The following is a 20,114-nucleotide window of genomic DNA, read 5'->3' on the forward strand; positions in this document are numbered from 1 at the left end:
GTTGATATTAATATCTCCTATCAATATTATATTTTTAAAGGATGTTAATTTACTTAGATTTGAAAATCTAGAGATTCGATAAAATTACTTATATTTTTAAAGGAGGGGGGTCTATACAAGGCTAATATTGCAGTATCTGATCCGATTTTAATTAAAAGCCGATTGCAATCTAGTATATGGGGTTCCTCAACTGTGATGTTTAAGTTATTTTTAACATAAACTACTACCCCGTCGTTTTGGTTATAATTAAACTTACTGCTATACGATATGAAACCTGGCATATTTGGTAGATTAGTATGGGTATTAAGCCAACATTCTGTCAGTACAATGATGTCACAAGTAATATCCAGTCTTTGTTGAAATACATTAAAATTATCAAACTTTTTGGAAATACTGCGTATGTTTTGAGTTAAAATTGATAATGAATTCTGACAGAGACGAATGTGTTGTTTGCAAGTTTCGACATCGCATGCTTTAGACTCTGATACAGAGAAACTATCTAGGTCAGAGAATATGCTATTATTCATAGGTAGTTAAACTAATGAAAACAATAAGTGCTATATAAATATGTGAAAAGTTAGCGCTCTTAGGCGCCTTCATAATCTATGGAGTTTATATACCTTTTTTCGGCCATTTGTCTAGCTGGGCATTCGGCGTCGCCTGTTTCGTGGTCGCAATGCGGCAACACCCACGCTATCTTGCTATCTGGCGGCTCCTGCAGTGGCACGGCGTACTTTTTCTTTAATAAATTATCAATTTGTTCCTTATAACTCTCAGCGAATGCCGGATCCCGATCCATCTTTCTCTCGATACTCCTTAACCGACACATTGCAGTTTGTATGGTCGGTGGCATTCGTGGTTCGTCGTCCTGCCATAGCTGACCTACTTCATAGCGTGGTCCATTGTCGTTGATTTTCTTTATTGTTCTGTCCAAAATATCCATGGCCCTTTGGACTTGCGGATCCACCTTTGTAACGTTTTTTATTCCCAGCGAATCTATGTTGAAATAATCTCGTAGCATGGAGTCTAGGTTCTCATCCCTCTCGCGGCAGTGCAGCATCAGGTGTTCCTCGCCCTCCTTGGGAATAACCAGCCGTGGTTTTCTCCCGAAGATCACCCAGCCAAGCCCAGTTAGCACTGCCGCTGGCTCGTCCAGACCCCTGACGATTGCTTCCTGTGGTAGTAGCACAGGCCATTGGTCGATGTCGATAAGCAGTTTAGGTATAGCCTCTTCATAGCACGCAGTCGGTATATTTTTGAAGTGTTCCAGCTCCATGATTTTCTTACTCATCCGTTGCGTGCGTAGGCCTATACGTCGTACAGTCATGAAGACGAGATCGTATGCGGTTTCCAAGCCCTTTCCGCGTACGCGCACCTTCACCTGTCTGCTTATTTCAGGCTCCGCTTCCATATTGCTTACGCCTGCGAGACATAGCGGCGTGGCAGGTCCCGTAGCTCCTACGGCGTCCGCTACGTCTGTCTGAATCAGGCTTATAGTGCACCCGTCGTCCAACATAGCGTAGGTGTCCACCTTCCCCTTGGGACCCTCTACGGTGACGGGAACTATTTTGAGGAACACCGTGGTTGTGTTATTCACATACTCCGTAGTGTTCGTAACAGTGTCCGGCTCTTGTGCTATAACCGCCGGCGTATGTCCGGACCCTAGGCTGGCGGTGGGCTGCGAAGAGGGCGCGGCCGCGCGGGACACTGGCGGCCGGCGTTCACGCGTCGCTTCCTGCGCCTTTCCCTCGTGCAGCAACTTATGATGCCTAAAAGTGCATCCGTCGATTCCACAAGGTTTGTTATGGCACTTAGTCTTTCTATGCTTGCTGTTTAGGCATCTGAAGCATATTGTGTTACTCCTGGCCCAGTCCCATCTAGCTCCTATGTCCATGGCCAAGATCCGCTTGCACTCCGGGGTTCTGTGGCCACCGCCGCAACATAGGCAGGGTACACGCCGCGCCTCGGCGTTACCCGTCGTATATGCCTGCTCGGCGTGGTACTGCGCCTGCTGTGGACGTCTACTTCCCTGGACTCGTTGGCTCGTCGTTGATGGGCGGGCAGTTTCCTTTGCTGCCGTTTCCCTCCTCTTCATATTGCTTGTAGGTAGCCGAGCGTGTGAGAACTCTAACTCGGCGTCGCTTTCCTTGATGAGAAAATCCGCCATGAGCATAAGCTCACATTTACCATTCTTTATATTTTCTCGGGCATATGCACACCATCTGCTTCGTAAGTGGGGACTCAGACGATCGGTTATTTCTCTTACCAACAAAGGATTGTTACTGTAATTTTTACTATCCAGTTCACACAAGGTGCTTACTATATTGACGACTTTTGTAGCAAAGTTATTTAAATCTATGGCACTAGGACCCACAGGCGGCAGACGTTTAAGCTCTTCTAGCGCTTTATCGACTAAAAGGTCAATCCTTCCAAAGTTCTTTTTCAACAATTTCATTATTAAATCTGGCTGTGTCGACGTTGATAATAGATGTTTTGACGGGTTGTACGGGTATTGCGGTCTGTTCCACTGGTTATTTTTATACGGATTGGGGTAAAAAGGCCTGTAGTAGTTATTTTGGTAGGGTGACATTTGTCTTTGTGGAAACAGCGGTTTATTAAAATTACCGAAGGGCACCGGTCTCGGGGGTAAGTTTGTGCGGAGCAAACTTGTTCAGATCTAACGGTTTTTGGAAATTAGTTTGGGGCACTTGTCTTTTTTGGAGATAATGTATATTTTGTTCCTCTTTAATAAATTGCAAGGATGACGGCATGTCCGTAGGACGCATGGTTCTGATGGTTACGCCCAGGGGGTCCTTAAGACCAGTCAGGAAAGCTTTCAAGGTTTGAGATGCAAAGAACTCTCGCTTGCAAGCTTTCTTGTTTTCGTCAATTTCGTGTAAATTCACATAGTTTATTATAGTACTGAGTAAATGCATGCAACGATTATAAAATTCCTGGGGTGTCTCGTTCTCTTGACGCAAATTAATTAAGTCCCTATTAAGGCAGTTTTCATCCCGTTGGTCAGCGAATTTTTTTAATAAAACCTGTTTTATCTCAATCCATGATGTGACACCATTGATAGTAACGACCTCTTCAGCTTTACCTTTCAATTTATTAAGGATGCTATGCAGCAATATTTGATTATTGAAATTATTGGGTTGCGCTACGTCATAATATTGGGTCAAAACGGTTTCGCACGTAGTTATAAACCTGTGCAACTGATTTGGCCTTCCATCGTATTCTGGTATAACATTAAGAGCTACCTTTAATTGGTTAATATTATTATTACCATTACCTTAAGCCATTATAACAATTACAAAAACGAACACAAAGAAATGTTACAATTCGCAATAACTAGACAAAACTTGTACAATCAAACGACTTGATACACAGAAATACAGATTTTATGGATTTCTGTAATGTACAAAAATACACAGGAAAATGGAAAGGACTCACAGTATGGCGACGGCAAACAGCAATTTCGGCTCCGGAGGTCCGGTGACTAGGCTTTTGAAGTAGAAAAGCTCTAGTTATCCTTTATAAGACTGCGCCACTTATAGTTCTTGGATTCTAAACGTGAAATCTTCAGTGAAACTTGATTTAAGGTTACAAGTTTTTTAATAATATGATTACATAATTGGTCCCGACAATCGGAGCGAGAGCGAGCGAGAGCGAGCGAGAGCGACCGAAGTTAGGTTCGAACTGCCGTTAAGTTTTTCTTAATGCTAGATGCACTACACATATGTACCACACAAGTGTATGACACGCGCACACACATAACAAATTCACTCACGGAAATGAATCTGTTGATTACTTAGTATGATGTCATGGGGTTGTTCGGTCACTATATAAGACGTTTATAACTCTGGACCGATATCAGTCTTACATCAGTCTTCAGAAAGCGATCACGTCTTCCAGAATTTCAACAGGTAAGTCACAAGTATTTTCTATCTTGACCCTTTGGGGCATTTCACTCTTAAGTTAATAAACCGCCGCCTACATTTCGGGTACCCACTAGCTTCACATTGACTCAGAAAATGTAAATTACTCATATTGGTTTGTTATGACGTCATGATTTTTTGAAAAAAAATGTGTTCTGCTTTTAGAGTTGCTAAGTCTTTAATTATACAAAAAAAAAATTGTCTGTACACCGAGCGCCACCTATCTACGGGCATGTTTTTCGACCCACTGAATACGAATTTCAAGTCAGTTTAGGCCGTCCAGCATTCAGTTTCGAGTAAATTGCATAAATCCCAAAAATAGCAAAAATTCGATGTTTTGGCAAGAAAAAAAATTTTAGGATCTAAGGCAAGCATGATAATTATGTACTTTGATCTGTTAAATACTAATTTTGTTTGTACGCCAGTCATAAGCTGTTTTAAATCTAAAAAAATGCAAAAAATCCTTAAAAATAGCAAAAATCATGAAAAATTGGAAACCTACAAACCTTATTCTATTGGAACCCTTTTCTATTTTTTTTTATTGGAACCTTATTCTGCAATAAATTTGGCCCATAATCCACTCAAACATTCATACAACTGCAAAAAACCGATAAAATAGCAGATAATTGCTGCTGGAAAAATGGAAAAAAGTCTGTTAAGCACAATTAAATTAATTTCTCGTATTTTTTTACTTTCAAAATACAAGATTGAGATCTAAGAATGTACAAAAATTGTATTTTGAACGGTTTTCGAGGGTAGAAGAAGAGGTATCTACGTGGTAGATCATTTGAGAATGAAACAGTACAATACCCCTTGTAATAATTATTACTTCTTCGGCAGCTACTATCCAGGTAGGAAGGAACTATTGGCAAAAATTTGGACCCAACCTCGGCTGACAATTGGGCCAAGTATCGACGGAGTATCAATGTTGAGGAGTGAGCAAAGTAAGATGGCAATGAAGAAATCCAATGTGAAAAAGTAAGCAGGTGACATTAGAGTAAATAAAAACCCGGTAAATAAAGCAGTAACGATTGATTTATTTTTAAGGAATCCAACAAGCCAGAGAAAAATATCTGCTTTAGAACGAGGATTTATGATAGTTGCTGTTTGGGGAGTACTTTCACACTCTGTATCGGCAAGAAGTTTTGGTAATAATCTTCTAAAGTCGAGTTCATGCAATAGCACAAATACAGGTGACTATCTGTTTTTCTAATTTAATTGTTTTTTTAATGATTAAGGCTGATTAATTACGAGTCTAACGTTCTGTTGTTAAATTTTCAGATAATATTTGTACCACGCCAGCATGTATTCATACTGGTAAGTTATGTTAGATTTATTATATAGAAATAGGAATGATATACTAATTAATAATAATAAAACTATAATACTGTTTATTACAGCCTCAAGCATCCTGAAAAATATGAACCCAACTGTCGACCCTTGTGATAACTTTTACAAATTTGCTTGTGGAGGTTATATCAATACGGTAACTATTCCTGATGAAAAAGCTCAAGTTAGTGTATTGAGTAATTTTGATGACGAGCTTCTAAACCAACTCAAAAGGAGTATAGATGGTCCACGTTTAGCAGAATCAATTCGTCCATTCAGACTTACCATCTATAACAGCTGCATGAATAGAAGTGAGTATTTAAAAAATTTCGATCAATGAGTTATTTTTTAATGAATATTATTTATGATTAATAATAATTTTATACTTTCAGATGTTATTGAAGATGATGGATTTTTCCGATTATCGATCATTTTAAAAGAATTAGGAGGCTAGCCAGTACTTGAAGGAGACTCGTGGAAGGATGATGATTTTAGCTGGATATCATCAATCTACAAATTCCGTAAGACGGGTTTCTCCATAGACTATTTCATAGATTTATACATTTCGGAAGATCTCCGCAATAGCACCAAAAAGATTATAAGTGTAAGTATATTTAACAATTGAATACTCTGTTAAATAAAAATGTATCAGCATGTAAGCTTACATTTTATTGCAGCTGGGTGAAGTGACACTTGGATTATCACGAGACTCCTTAATAAAAGGATTGCAAGACAAGGATGTTAAAGAATATTACCATTAATTATTTTTTTTTTTTCAACAATCAAATTAAGATATTTAATATTGTATGTATTATAAATTTAAAATTTTCACGTATTGCATGAGCGCCTAATGCATGCTCATTTGGTTTTACCAAAATTTTTTTTGACTTTATACATTATACGTAAGACATTGTTATATACTAAAATTGAATTAAATGTTTCAGATAACTTTACCAAAGGAAAAACGTCGTAACGTTGATTTATTTAATAATCCAATAACAGTAGCTGAATTATCAGAGAAGTACCCCAGCATACCTTGGAAAGAATTCATCAACACCATGCTCAAGCCTCATGCCGAAGTTGATGATAATGAAATAATCAATGTCGACGTACCTAGTTATACATCTGAATTTGAAAAACTGATAAACATAACGCCCAATAGGGTACAAGCTAATTACGTTATGTGGCGGGCCGTTTCATCAACAGTGGAGTACTTGAATGACAGAATTCGTGACAGACAACTAAAGTACTTGATGACGCAGAAAGGCCAAACTAAAAGAGAATCTCAGCCGATAGAATGCATTATTTCCGTAGCTGAAAAACTACCAGTTGCCATTGGTGCGTTGTATGTAAGAAATTATGTATCCAAAGATGTTAAGAAAAATGCCGTACAAATGATATCCGACATCCAAAATCAATTTAAGAAAATTTTACAAACCGTAAGTTCAGCTATTAATTTTATTTGTGACATTATTTTATTTTTATCATGCATTAAAATTTAAATATTTCATTAACAAAAAAATTGTTTACAGGTTGACTGGATGGATGAAGGAATTAGAAAGAATGCTATTGAGAAGGTTGCGGCAATAGCGAGTCATATTCCAGATGAACTTTTGGATGATTCAAAATTAGAAGAATTTTATGAAAAACTACAATTTGATGAAAATTCATCTTACCTAGAGAATATTATGGATGTTAACTTATTTAACGAAGAATATTCATTCAGTCAATTAAGAAAACCAGTAAACAAGACAGATTGGGTATTATATGCCGACGTAGCTGTTATTAATGCGCGTTATTATCCATTAAAAAACAGTATGAGTAAGTATAATTAATTTGGAATCACTAATTTCTATGAATTATATATAAACTTATCTTATTGTTATTTTAAACAGGTTTCACAGCTGGAATCCTTCAAGACGCTTTGTTTAACATTGACCGGCCAAAATATCTAAATTATGGTGCCATTGGATTTGTAATTGGTCATGAAATTTGCCACAGCTTCGATGATATAGGAAGAAAGTTTGATAAAGATGGTAGTGTGGTAAATTGGTGGGCATCATCAACTGAAAAGAAATATCTCGAGAAAGTAGATTGAATAATTGAACAGTACGGCAATTATACAGTAGAAGAAATTAAAATGAAGGTAAAAAAATTATTATGTTGATAGATTTTAATTTTGCGTAGGCATTTTTCACTTATAATTAATTTTTCTATTTTTTTTTTAGATAAATGGAATAAACACCCAAGGCGAAAATATCGCAGACATTGCAGGCATGAAAACATCATATTTAGCTTACACAGAGTGGGCTGAAAAACATAAGAGAGAGCCAATGCTTCCTGGAGTTCCTTACACGCAAAAACAAATGTACTGGATCAATGCCGCAAACACGCTTTGTTCTGTGATGCGACCTGAAGAATTGAAACGGAGAGTCAGTTTTGATGTCCACAGCCCATCGGAGTTCCGTATACGTGGATCGATGTCAAATTTAAAAGAATTTTCAAATGATTTTAATTGCCCCTCAGACTCACCAATGAATCCACAACATAAATGCATTGTATGGTAATCATTTAAACTCAAATTATATTTAAGTTATAGTGACTGTTTAATGTTAGATATAATTAATTGTTACCATTATATTCAAAGATCTAAATTTTGATAAGAGTAAAGCATAGTTCATATAGAATTGGTACGCACTAGAAGATTGTTATTTTTTTAAGTTAATAAAATAAGAAAGTTATGAATGATGAATTTTAAATAGTAATGTATTTAGCTTTCAAATATGTATAAATAAATAAATAAACTCTGTTATGTAAATAATTACGAACTGTTTTCATAATGGACCCCCGTCATTTTCTGAACAACACTTTTGTCGACATTTTTGGCGTATTGATTTCTTGTAGATCGCAATAAATTGATACCCTGGACAATTTGACTAGTCTTATTTAATTTTTTTTTCATAATTGCCCAGTAGTTTTTGATAGATTGAAATTGGGAACAATTCGAAGGATTCATCTCGCGGGGTATGTAATTGGCCTGATTATTAGCATACCATACCAAAACTTTTTTTGGGTAGTGGCAGCTGGCTAAATCTGGCCAACATTTCACAGGACCGTTATGGGTTCTAATAAATACCAATACTCATTTCTCTAAGCACTCTTTAATATAAAGGTCCGACTTCATTGTTGACTATGTTATAAAACTTTTCTCTTACAGCCGAAATTATAAATTCCTTGCCATATCATATGTTTTTTTGCGAACTTGTCAAGTTTCACGAACTCATATTATTCGGGTAAATTACCTCTATTATTGGCCATATAAAACTTCGAACCGAGTAGTTGATTAAAATCGAGTTTTACATACGTCTTGTCGTCCAACAATAAGCAACCTTCGAATTTTGTCAATACTGGGTCGTACAATAGTCGAGCTAGTGTTTTAGCTTGTCGGATCTGTTTAACAGTCCGATTTGGCTGTTTTATTGCTCGATAGCTCTTATAGCCACCTCTGAGGTGAATCATCTTTATTTCTCTAGAAGTTTCTTTGAATTTTTGGGATAAATCGTAATTAGACCGTCCTGAATTTTATTTGAGTGACCTTGGGACTTTTTTCCCAAAATCTTGTTATTTGTCCCAGACCTCCGATTAGTTTGTGTTTTCCTGCCGGCTGATAGAGTCTCCTTGTAACAAATACTAGCTTTTAGCATCTTAAGCGACTTAGCTGTCTTGGTCCGGGATCGATAAGAATTTTCGAAGTATTTGTGCACGATCAATCTCCTGTTCTCAATTTTCATGGCCGAAAACTTTAAAGTGGTAGGAAAATAATATTTTCACCATTAATACTTTGAAGGTTGGTGATTGAACTGTAATTGTCAATATTTTTCCCGCCATGGAATTATTATTTTTTAAACATTGCTAATTATGTGCCAATTCTATATGAACTATGCTTTGTGTTTTTCAACCTGTGAGTCGCGACCCCCTGGGGGGTCGCGAAGCTTCTGTAGGGGGGTCGCCAGAGGTCGGAAAAACTGGGTACTTTAGTAAAAAAACAATAAAGACAATTAATATTTATTTATTAAGTAAGACTCTAACTTTAAAATTACTCTTACTTGAAATTCTCTTACTGTAAGATAATTTTAACAAAAGGATATAACAAACAACATAACATAACAAACTCATAAACATTTTAATATGTTATAAACAAAAAATACAATCCTAAGACGCGCGTTAATGCGAAGGTTGAGCTTGTTTTTTATTAATTAATTTATCCCATCGTGGATCTGTTTTTGCGACACATAGAATTAAATCGTTTTCCAAATTTAAGCGATTTCTTTGCTTACTTTTTATCTGGGCCATCGATGAAAATGTCAACTCGCATAAGTACGAGGTGGCAAATGGAATCAAACACTTCAAAACCTCAGTTGTCAATTCCGGGTATTCTGTTTTTCTCATTAACCAAAAGGTATCCAAATTAGAAGACTTGAATTCCAGGTGTAACATCCCATCGGCAGATATTTCTAACAGATTCTCTTTGAGCTTATTTGGTAAACTAGCCTCATTTATAGCTGCATTTAAAAATGGATTTATGATCCACCTCTGCCCAGTGTTCTCCGATATCTCTTGCTCTGAGAAGTAATGACACAATTCTTCTTTCAAATTATCTAACACCATTTTCATACCAGGTGTATATGTCATGATGTTCACCTCACAACCGACTTCTTCAGTAAAAGATTGTGTCGACGAAAAAGCATCAAAGTTATTTTGGTTCAAAGACGACGACCACAAGTCAATTTTTTTTGTAAAGCCATGTATTTTGTCTTTTGCAGTGATGACATTTTCATTTCGCCCTTGAAGACTTTTATTCAAGATATTTAAATGCTCAAATAAGTCAGAAAGAAAAGCTAATTTCAAAAGAAATTCCGGGTCGCAAATGAATTCAGAGTATTCTGACTTGGCCTGCTGTAAATATATTAAAAGTTCAGCACGAAGTTCCATAACTCTGGCCAGTACTTTACCTTTTGACAACCACCTAACCTCTGTATGGTAAAGTAAATTTTGGTGGAGTGCCCCCATATCTTCACAAATAATCCGAAACAATCGTGTCTGCAACGCTTTTCCTTTAATAGAATTTACAATCTTTATAACAATATTTAGAACTTGGCTGTATTCCTGTGGGCAGGCTTTGGCCGCAAGAGCTTGGCGGTGAAGAAAGCAATGCACCCAACAAGCGTTTGGCATCTGTTCTTTCAGCCTAGCAATAAATCCACTCTTCGCACCAGTCATCGCTTTTGCTCCGTCGCTGCAAATAGCAATGCATTTATTTGCCCAATCGATATTCATATCTTTCGTAGCTTCAAGGAACATCTTATGCAAACACTGACCTGTAGTATTTGTGGGAAGGGCTTTGCAAAATAGTATTTCTTCTATTAATTTATCGCTGGATTCAAAACGCACAAAAGCTACAAACTGCGCACAACCCGCAATGTCCGTGGATTCGTCAAATTGCAAAGATACAAAAGTACTTTCCTTTATTTTTTCTATGACTTGATCACGAACATCAGTGGCCATATCGCTTATCCTGCGTTGAACGGTATTGTCAGAGAGAGGTATACTTTTGAGTTTTTCAACCTCTGGTTTCCCAAACATAACATCTGCTATATCTAATATAGCTGGTAAAATCAAATTTTCGGCAATAGGGTGAGGTTTTCCTGCTTTAGCCACACGAAAAGCTACTAGATAACTAGCAAGCAACGCTTTCTCATTTAGGTTGGACATTTGTACTATACCAATTTTTTGATGTTGAAGAGCTTGCAATTTTCTCTCAATAAAATCCACGGGCTTATTTTTTTTATTTGGATGTTTTGTGTTAAGGTGGCGTGTTAACTTCGATGGCTTCATGCTTTCTCTTGATAAAGTTTCAAAGCAAATAACGCACTGTGGTTTATTGTCAATCACAGTAAACCCGAATTTCAAATAATTGTCGTCATAAAGACGTTTTTTCTTTATTTTACTTCCACTACTATCACCAGAAGTTGATGGTTCTGTTGATCTTATCAGGAATTTATCCATTTTAAACTATGACAAATCACTACAAATGCGTAATTATTACAACAAGTTAAAAACTATTTCTACAATTGATTGTTGACGTGAACTGAGTGAGTATCGCTTCGCTTCGTCCCGCACCCCTCCCCCGCATCGTTCGTTGTGTTCCGCTCGCTCGTTCACTCTCAACAACTCGTAAGCCACCACCACCACTCCACACTCGCCGGGCGGCAGGCATCGGCATTAGTCGTGCGTACGTACCGTATGGCGTCGTATCCGATGTACGTAATTGTAAAAGTGTTTTTATATCCGATAAGTATGTACTTATATCCTAATCATGGAGACCATAAATACGTTGTATGGAATGAATATTGGTAATTCAGTAACATACACATACATAAATGATAAAAAAACCGAAGGGTCAAGGGGGTCGCGAAATATTTTTTATACCAGGGGGGTCGCATCATGAAAAAGGTTGAAAAACACTTTACTTTATCTTATAAATTATAAGATAAAGTAAAGTTTATAAGAAGTATTTGCTCATTGTAATGTCTGTATTGTGTATATGTTTTAATATAACACTTATTAGAATTTTTAATAAATGGTGTAGTACAAATTTTGAACAATGTATCTCATATTTTAAGATTTTCTAAGTATTAATTTTAATTATACATTATGTGTAAATATATAAAATTATAATGGATATTATAATTATAAACTATTTATTAGACGTTTTGCCGTTTTTATAAAAGATATAGTGCTAAAGTGATCTAAATACTTACTTCTAGAAGACTTCGCCCAGTTCTGATTGGCCGGTCCACTACTCTCCACGGCAGAGTATTTAACATCCAATGCATATCTTCTATACCAATATCCCAGAGGACAACGAGCAGAGGGTCCAAGAATGGGAGGTCCATCATTGTGTCCCCTGTAACCATCTGGCGGGGGATGAACGGCAGGTCCCTTAATTCCTGGGGTCCCAGCAGGTGTGCGTTATGATATAGTCTGACTCCATGAAGGATCAGATCGTCTTCTGTCAGGCCGTTTACATCTGAGTCAATAAAAGGCTTGCGAAAGCTCAAATCGTCAAGGATTACCGTATTTATAAGATAGCGGTAGAAATTCGTGTGACGATTTTCTGTAGCTTCAGTCACATTTTCTTGGGGCTGACTCGAAGTAGGAGTGGGAGTGGGAGTGACTGCTCTAGATGGCGCTAGAGCTCTAGTAGACTCAGTATCACCTTCTTCTTCAATTTGAGGCAGCGGAGCACTTCGACTTCGCTTAGGTAGTAACTCAACAAAATTTCGCTTAAGTTTTCTTCTTTTCCTTGATGTTCCTGCTTCATATTCGGAGTTGGTAAGGTTGATAACTGATATATGATTTTGTTGGTACATTTCACAACGTTGAAGCCACTTTTCGATGTAACGACTGTTTGCCATTGTATCGAACACACGACTGGGTTTGTTTACAATTCTGATGTCATTTAAGCTGGTTGTCAGAGGTGAGTTGAAGTATTCAATCCACATATATATTATATCACGTCTAAACATAAAGTGCAGCTGAATCGGTAACGCACTGAGCAGTGAGCACTGGCGTGGGCTTTATGATTATGAATTGTGTCTGCAGTGCGAAAACAAGATAATTATGCATGTGTTTGCAAAGTGATTGTTATCACTACTATTGAAGGTTATTAAAGTTTTTCCAGAGAAAAACATATTTATCGTATTGACTCTTATGATATAGTGAAAGTTAAGTTATTTGTGCATTAAACTACTATTGCAACAAGTATTTTTAATGTTAGTTATCTATATAAATTTATTTTATAATCATATTAAAAACATGTTAAAAAAAAAGTGTCTAGTGGCTCAGTAAAATGTGAAGATTTCCTCAACGCAGAAAGTACAGAGTTCGAGTCCGGTATTGGGTAGAAAAAAGTTCACAAATTTACTATTAAAAACATGTTAAACAATAAAAAAATTAACTTATAATTAGTTTATATTTTAATAATATATATATTTATTTATAATCCCTCTCTTCTACTACTAATAAAAAACAAATCAATTTGAAATATTTCTTCTAACAAATAAACAACACAGTTTTTATTCATTACCAATATTATCTCAATGCCCTAGAATACAAATTGCAGTTTCATGTGCATCAGCCTTAAGCCTTAAGGCGAAGTTTGAGCAAACATTCGATAGGACTATTATTGCCACTCTAATTGCTTATTCAAATCACAAACGTTGACTCATAGTAATTACTTAAGTATCAGAAAAAAAACCAAACGTAATATAGAGAAGTGAATAACCCGAACAAAGTGCAACTTTGTTTGTAAACATAGAACCGGTTCAAGGAAAATGAACTCAACTCGCCGTCGCCGAGCTACAAAACTACAGAAAATGGACTCGGTATTTTTATTCTTCTTACGGGTTTCCAAATTTTATAACTGATTAGTATTTTGGTTCTATTCCTGATCAGAAATCTTAAACTTCTGTATCACCAGGGACAACCTGAAAAAGAAATAATTTAAGAAACAGCAGACAGATGCCTCATCTAGAAATATGTCGCTCCTAGTTCGTAACTATTATTATCGCGATTTTCCACGTGGTATCTCTTCTTAGTCAAAGTAAATTGAATATTTGGGATCAGTGACGGGTTCAAGTGTATTCAAACATTTGATAAGCTAATTGATTAATTATATAACAGTTACTTACGTGATAAGACGAGTCCGTAGTAAGCACACAGGCTCCATTTTGACATAGCGAATTCCCGAAGCTCCAGGACCACTTCCGCTGGTTATTTCGATGTTATTATTGTTCTCATCAAAGTGGGGAACTATTTCATAGACGCTATCTTCATTGATTTGTCTACAAAGGATTTGTCATAGATTGGGTCAAAAGATTTGTAGGTTAGATTTTGATTTTGATTAGAAGAAATGGTGCTTACTCGTTTAAAAGCTGACATACAAACGGAAAGCCCAGAAAGTTTCTTATCAATCTTACGGGAACTTTCTTTATGATAATAACAGAACTGTTTTGTTGACTTGTTTCTATTATCCTTCTCACTGCACGCAAAACAAAGTTCGCCATGCCCCAAATTGGCCAAGACAGCGGCACTAAAATGTCCCCCGCGAGCTGGATGTATTCCATAGGAACAAATTGTTGTTCCATAGTTACTAATTAAATAAAACGACCGGCTTGGACGAGGTTGAGGTTTTAAATGCAATCCGGGACTGATATCTTCAGGTCATTAATTGATGTCAAAGGTGAGAGAGTAATTAGGTTTGATAAAGTTAAGCTACAATTTCACTGTTGCATATTTACACGAAAAAGAACCATAAAAAAATATCATTTATATTTTTTAAACAGTGCTTATTTAAATAAAACTATAATCGGTTGTAGGGAAGAAATGATTCGTTTTTGTAATATAGACATAATTGCCAAAAAGTCAATCCCAGGGTAACTGTATAAAATTTTGTTACAATAGGAATATCATCTTGAGACGCGGTAGTGTCTCGCGCCAAGTACACATCCAACATATATGGTAAAACATTTGCAAAGCACCAAAACATTTTAAGAACTCTTTCTCGCAACGCAGAAATAATACCATTAATTTTATTGTCAGAGATTAAAATATCCAAAATCTACGCCTCTGTATCAGACCGTACCTCGCTCCAAACACGGGCCCCAGGTCATCAGCCACATAATTCCTTTCTTGTCGCTAACTCCGAGGTAAAGAAACCAATTAAGCCTATCACTTAACTGCAGAAAAACACAGGGACCTTCAGCTGACACACAAAGTCGTCAGGTTAACGACAGTGTGGCAACGCACTCGATTACCACGTGCTATAATAAATCCTACGACGCACATAATTTAAATAAAATGCAAAACACGTTGCGCCGGTATTAACATTTTCGTTTCAATGACTAAGAATAAATAGAACAGACACAACTGGTCTGTCCTTATTAATATAGTAAACAAGATGTTATGAATGGACCGGTAGCGTAGCGTAACCTTGGTAGTAAGCGTTTGCATGGTAATTAGATAAACATTGTATATTGTCTTATGCAATCGTTAGTACGGTCAGTAAATAAAAATATATTTACAACAAGATAAGATATCGCGAATTGTAACATATCACTCGCTCCCGGATTTCAATTACCGATTAGTGATGTTACACCTCCCCTGACGCCTTGTTTTGAACGGGCGCGTTGACATTTTAATGCATCGTAAAAGAAATAAACTAATCAACAATTATTCATATAATGTTTTGGCTTTTACATGTCACTGACAAGCTAAATAACGACCTGGGAATTTATTTGATTGCCTGTAAAATGCCCCAACAGAATTCAGTAACATTTTACATTCATACGGTGAACGACGTAAATATGGAACAAAATGGTTTTATAAACGGTGACGAATTTATAGAGCCTACAGATTTAGAGGGACATACGTTTCTCTTTATTTGCCAAGTGGGTGAAGTGTGGGAGCTTTTAGACGCTGTGGAGTCCTTGAGGTGTAGGGACGTATTGTTCCAATATGACGCATATGGCAGACAAGCAACTCATGCAGTCACTGAGACCGACCAGGCAAATGCTAAGGACAAAATCGAAATCCTTGCTCGAGAGCTTCTAGGAGGTAACACACTGCTCCATCTAGCGGCGGGTAGCAGAAATTACGCTTTAGCCGAGTGGATTTGCCGGTACCCTGGCGCAGATCTTGGGGCTATCAATTTCCTGCATGAGACTGCCTACCACGTGGCCTGCAAAGTTGGAGATTTTTGGATGAAGGAGCTTTTGAGGGTAAACGGCGCAGTTTGCGACGAACCCGCAGAAGATAACGAAATTCTTGACCTGACATTGAGGTAACTTTGACAGTCTGCTGCATGGAGACAGCTGCAGAGAATCGGCCAAAAGATAGCCTGTGACCTATTAAATTCGTTATCATACATCCGCTTTGTATTTAATGGAGTGATATGCAATGAGTGACTCAGTTTGTTCAGTTTCGCAGTAGCGGAAACAATGTACACCGTGGCCCAAAATTACGTTGACAAAATTAAAAAGTAAAATTTTTGAATTTGGAACGCCAAACGAATTCGGTTCATTTTCTGTTACATTTTTACACATATTGGCAACGTTTTATGAATAATAGCTTGTTTGAATTATATGAATATTTTTGGTTTTTATGATGTCTACGCAGCGTAAAGCAATAATTTCCTTGCACGAAGCGGGAAAACGACAGTGTGAGATAGTTAGATCGCTCGGTGTCAGTCGTCAACTGGTGTCCAAGACTATTGGGCGGTATAATGAACTCGGGCATCTTGCTGACCGCCCAGGAAGAGGAAGAAAGAGGACTGTTAGGACTCCGAGGCTTCGAAATGTTATAAAAAAACGGCTTAGTCGTAATCCACGGACCAAAGTGCGAAAAATGGCTCGGGAACTGGGTGTAAGTCGATCAACGGTCCAACGTATTGTCGCTAATGATCTAAAATTAAAGGCATATAAGCTACGTAAAGCTCAGCTTCTAGAAGATAAAGATAAAAAAGTTCGTTTACAGAGATGCCGTTTGATTACGCGACGTGCCGCTACTGAAAAATGGAAAAATATCCTTTTTACTGATGAAAAACTTTTTTGTATAGAACAGGCCCACAATCACCAAAATGACAGAATTTACTCTTCTAGTCGCCCCGGAGAGGTCGCAGTCATTCCCCATCGTCAAAAGCCGGATTCAGTTATGGTTTGGGGTGGTATTTGCTCTACAGGCAAAACTCCTCTCATTTTTATTGAAAAGGGTGTAAAAATAAACCAAGAAATATACAGGAGAGATATTCTGGAAGCTGTAGTTCTTCCTTGGAGTCAACAACATTTCGGCAACCAGCCGTGGATATTCCAGCAGGACTGCTCCATCTCACAGGGCCCGAAGTGTGCAGCAGTGGTGTAAAGACAATTTTCCAGGGTTCATAAGCTCGAAAGAGTGGCCGCCCTACTCACCTGATCTAAATCCAATGGATTATAGTTTGTGGTCTATCTTAGAAACAAGGGCCTGTGCTACAAAACACAAGAGTGTAGACGCTTTAAAAGCGAAACTTACCCAGGAGTGGGCAAAAATAACCATGGAGGAGCTGCGGCATATCGTTGAAAATTTTACCAAACGTTTGCGTTTGTGCATTAAAGCCAAAGGGGGCTATTTTGAAGACAATTGATTTTTCTTAAATAAAATAGGCTGTATTTTTAATTTTAAGTTGTATTGAATAAGTTATGTAAGTATTTAATATTAAAACTTAAAAAAATCTTTGTCAACGTTTTTTTGGGCCACCCTGTATTCATCGAAAATAACAATGACCGGGTCCAGAAATGAACAAGGCGAAAACCTGGCGCAATTTCCTTTGCCACGGGGACATCACCAATCTTATGTTTCTGCACGACGTGATAGACAATGACAGCAGGCATTGTTTGTTGGAGTACAACAATAAACAACAACAATGCGTACATATAGTCGCATCGGAACCCAACGCTGTGGAGAAAATGAAGCTCCTGGTCCTGTGGGGAGCTAATATCAATGGAAAGGAGGGTAAAAACGGCGATACTGCTTTGCACATCGGAGTCAAGATGAAGGACTACGAGCTAGTGGAGTGGCTCTGCAGACTGCAGGATATAAACCGTGAGTTGGTGAATAACGAATGTAGGACTCCTTTCCACATCGCGTTTATGAATAGAGATGAGAAAATGATGAGAATATTGAAAGAAAATGGCGCCACGGGCAGACTTCCTTTGCAGTCAGAATCAAATTCTGCAGACGAGGACTACGAGCCGCATAAGATATCCCTGAAGCACGTGTAGTTTGTTCGTTTTCGTTATACAGTAGGTAAAACAGTCATCTATTGTGTAGACAGCTGGTATGAGTCAATGAGATCACTGAGTCACTGGAGCACTCGGCAATGATTTATAAAAATAAATAAATAAATAAATAATAATAAAATTGTTTATTCCTTATAAGTGTCACTTTACATTATACAGGGTTGGTACCTCTTTTTAAGTAACAGATACTTGTATTAAGAGGCACCGCTCTTCCTCAGTTGCTAAATGAACAACAATAAATTATTACAGAATTTGAATAAAATTAAAACAAAAAAATATTAACATTTTCAGTTAATAGCAAATGTAGTTATTTTAAATTTAAACTTAAAGAAAGAATAAATTGTTGTGTGTTTGTGTATGTGTGTATTTATATATCAAAAACATTATGGATTAAGTTCTCAATATCAAGGTAACTTTTACATTTTAGCAATTTTGTTATTATGCTTTTACTTTCGTAATGTGATAGTGGATATATATTTAAATGTTTATTAATAGAATTATATAGTTTAACGGATTTACAAACAAATTGTCTACTCGCATATGTTGTGTTTATTTGAACTGTTGGAATTTTATTGTTTCTTCTCCTTCTGTTTTGTGTGGTAGGTGTGTATGGTACAGATTTGTGTAGTTTTAAGGTCGTAAATAATATATACAGTTTCCTTACAGATAATACGTCAGAAAGTTTATATAGGTCCATGGTAGGAAATCTAAACGGCTTGAAGAACATAACTTTTAGCAGTGATCTCTGGGCTCTTTCGAGTTCCAAAAATTTTGTTTTGGTAGCACCCCCCCAGACCGGTATACAATAACTTATGACTGATTGAACAAGGGTTACATATATTTGTTGGAGAAGATGTGAAGTACAAATGTGCCTTAGGTTTTTAAAGACCCATATAAGCTTCCTGACCCGGCTCATGAGTAGCTCTATGTGCAAATGCCACGTTAGACGTTGGTCGACTAGTATCCCTAGATACTTAGCATTTTCAACTTTATTTATAGTAGTGCATGTACAGTTTTGCGTGTTGTTGCTGCATGTGTGGATTTTTATATTAAAATGGTGATCTGGTTGTGTACTATTGTAGTTTGTAAAGCAAATATAGTTTGTTTTAGATGTATTTAACGTAAGAAGACGGGAGCGCAGCCAGCAGGCAACTTCTGACAAACCTTGTTCTGCAGAATGCTTCACGTCTTCCCAAGTGTCTCCAGTGAATACAATGGCAGTGTCATCAGCATAAGAAAAGATGTGTCCGTTATTAATATGCATATTACATGACTGGTTTATATAGATTAAAAATAGGGTTGGTCCAAGGACACTCCCCTGGGATTTATCGACGTACACATTGACGTCATTGGGATTTGAATTGCGCTTGCGCGAAATGATGTTTATTTTAGATGGCGGTCAACACGCTGGTCAGTGTCTAAAGATTAGGTTACATTGACTCTGCCTTTTTTTCGCAATTTATAAGTTAGAGTTTACTTGATAAATTTGTAATAAGGATATTTGTAATATTGTAAAGCTATAAGTCATTATGATTATAATTCGAAGTGAGTGTTTTTATTATCTTAGACAATATTGTAGAGTAACGATTTTCTTAAATATCTTTTATTGTTATATTTGTATTTGGTAACCTGACTTGTGTTTTTATAACGTTTTATATTTTATATTTGTTATTTATAATATATTTATTTACAGTCTGACAATATTAGTTGAATTAATATTTTATTTAATATGGTATTTGTAATCTTGTAGTAGAGGTATGGCTTGTTATCTATGAATATAATGAATTGCATTATTTTGGTTTGCATATTAAATATGTATTTTAGTTTATATTGTATAGAGTCTGAGAAAGCTATGAAATATAGCGAAATGTCGCGAATCTGATATTGTTGGTGTGTCATTTTATTTAATTCTACTGTCCTCTTACACTTTAATTAATATTTACATTAT

The 20,114-nt window shown here is 36.8% G+C and overlaps 3 protein-coding genes across 4 annotated transcripts; all 3 read left to right on the top strand.

Moving 5' to 3' along the window:
* Window positions 1–2,693: 2,693 nt before the first annotated feature.
* LOC133524786 (neprilysin-2-like) lies at window positions 2,694–5,615 on the top strand. Of its 2 annotated transcripts, XM_061860924.1 has the most exons (5): window positions 2,694–3,929; window positions 4,782–4,919; window positions 4,989–5,134; window positions 5,223–5,258; window positions 5,342–5,615. In XM_061860924.1, exons 2-5 carry the CDS (start codon window positions 4,867–4,869, stop codon window positions 5,608–5,610), a joined length of 504 nt encoding a protein of 167 aa, XP_061716908.1. In that variant the 5' UTR covers window positions 2,694–3,929; window positions 4,782–4,866; the 3' UTR covers window positions 5,611–5,615. The 2 variants fall into 2 exon arrangements, with proteins under 2 accessions (XP_061716908.1, XP_061716906.1); XM_061860922.1 differs by having other exon boundaries at window positions 2,694–4,919.
* A 117-nt stretch (window positions 5,616–5,732) lies between these two features.
* LOC133524787 (neprilysin-2-like) lies at window positions 5,733–7,462 on the top strand. The gene is made up of 4 exons (XM_061860925.1): window positions 5,733–5,874; window positions 6,215–6,709; window positions 6,803–7,091; window positions 7,166–7,462. Exons 2-4 carry the CDS (start codon window positions 6,329–6,331, stop codon window positions 7,366–7,368), a joined length of 873 nt encoding a protein of 290 aa, XP_061716909.1. The 5' UTR covers window positions 5,733–5,874; window positions 6,215–6,328; the 3' UTR covers window positions 7,369–7,462.
* Window positions 7,463–17,662: 10,200 nt separating this feature from the next.
* On the top strand, window positions 17,663–18,148 carry LOC133525347 (NF-kappa-B inhibitor cactus-like). Its single transcript, XM_061861631.1, has one exon. The coding sequence runs from the start codon at window positions 17,663–17,665 to the stop codon at window positions 18,146–18,148; it is 486 nt and encodes a 161-aa protein (XP_061717615.1).
* The last annotated feature ends 1,966 nt before the right edge of the window (window positions 18,149–20,114 follow it).

The sequence above is a fragment of the Cydia pomonella genome, chromosome 14, assembly GCF_033807575.1.
Source record: "Cydia pomonella isolate Wapato2018A chromosome 14, ilCydPomo1, whole genome shotgun sequence".
Lineage (NCBI taxonomy): Eukaryota > Metazoa > Arthropoda > Insecta > Lepidoptera > Tortricidae > Cydia > Cydia pomonella.

What these genes read in the sequence shown, in the direction of transcription:
- LOC133524786 (XM_061860922.1), top strand. Translation starts at nt 4,735, where the DNA reads ATGAAACAGTACAATACCCCTTGTAATAATTATTACTTCTTCGGCAGC. An exon ending in ATGCAATAGCACAAATACAG is followed by an intron (nt 5,135 to 5,222) that starts GTGACTATCTGT and finishes TTAAATTTTCAG; the next exon opens with ATAATATTTGTACCACGCCA. An exon ending in GCCAGCATGTATTCATACTG is followed by an intron (nt 5,259 to 5,341) that starts GTAAGTTATGTT and finishes TGTTTATTACAG; the next exon opens with CCTCAAGCATCCTGAAAAAT.
- LOC133524787 (XM_061860925.1), top strand. Translation starts at nt 6,329, where the DNA reads ATGCTCAAGCCTCATGCCGAAGTTGATGATAATGAAATAATCAATGTC. An exon ending in TTAAGAAAATTTTACAAACC is followed by an intron (nt 6,710 to 6,802) that starts GTAAGTTCAGCT and finishes AATTGTTTACAG; the next exon opens with GTTGACTGGATGGATGAAGG. An exon ending in TCCATTAAAAAACAGTATGA is followed by an intron (nt 7,092 to 7,165) that starts GTAAGTATAATT and finishes TATTTTAAACAG; the next exon opens with GTTTCACAGCTGGAATCCTT.
- LOC133525347 (XM_061861631.1), top strand. Translation starts at nt 17,663, where the DNA reads ATGAACAAGGCGAAAACCTGGCGCAATTTCCTTTGCCACGGGGACATC.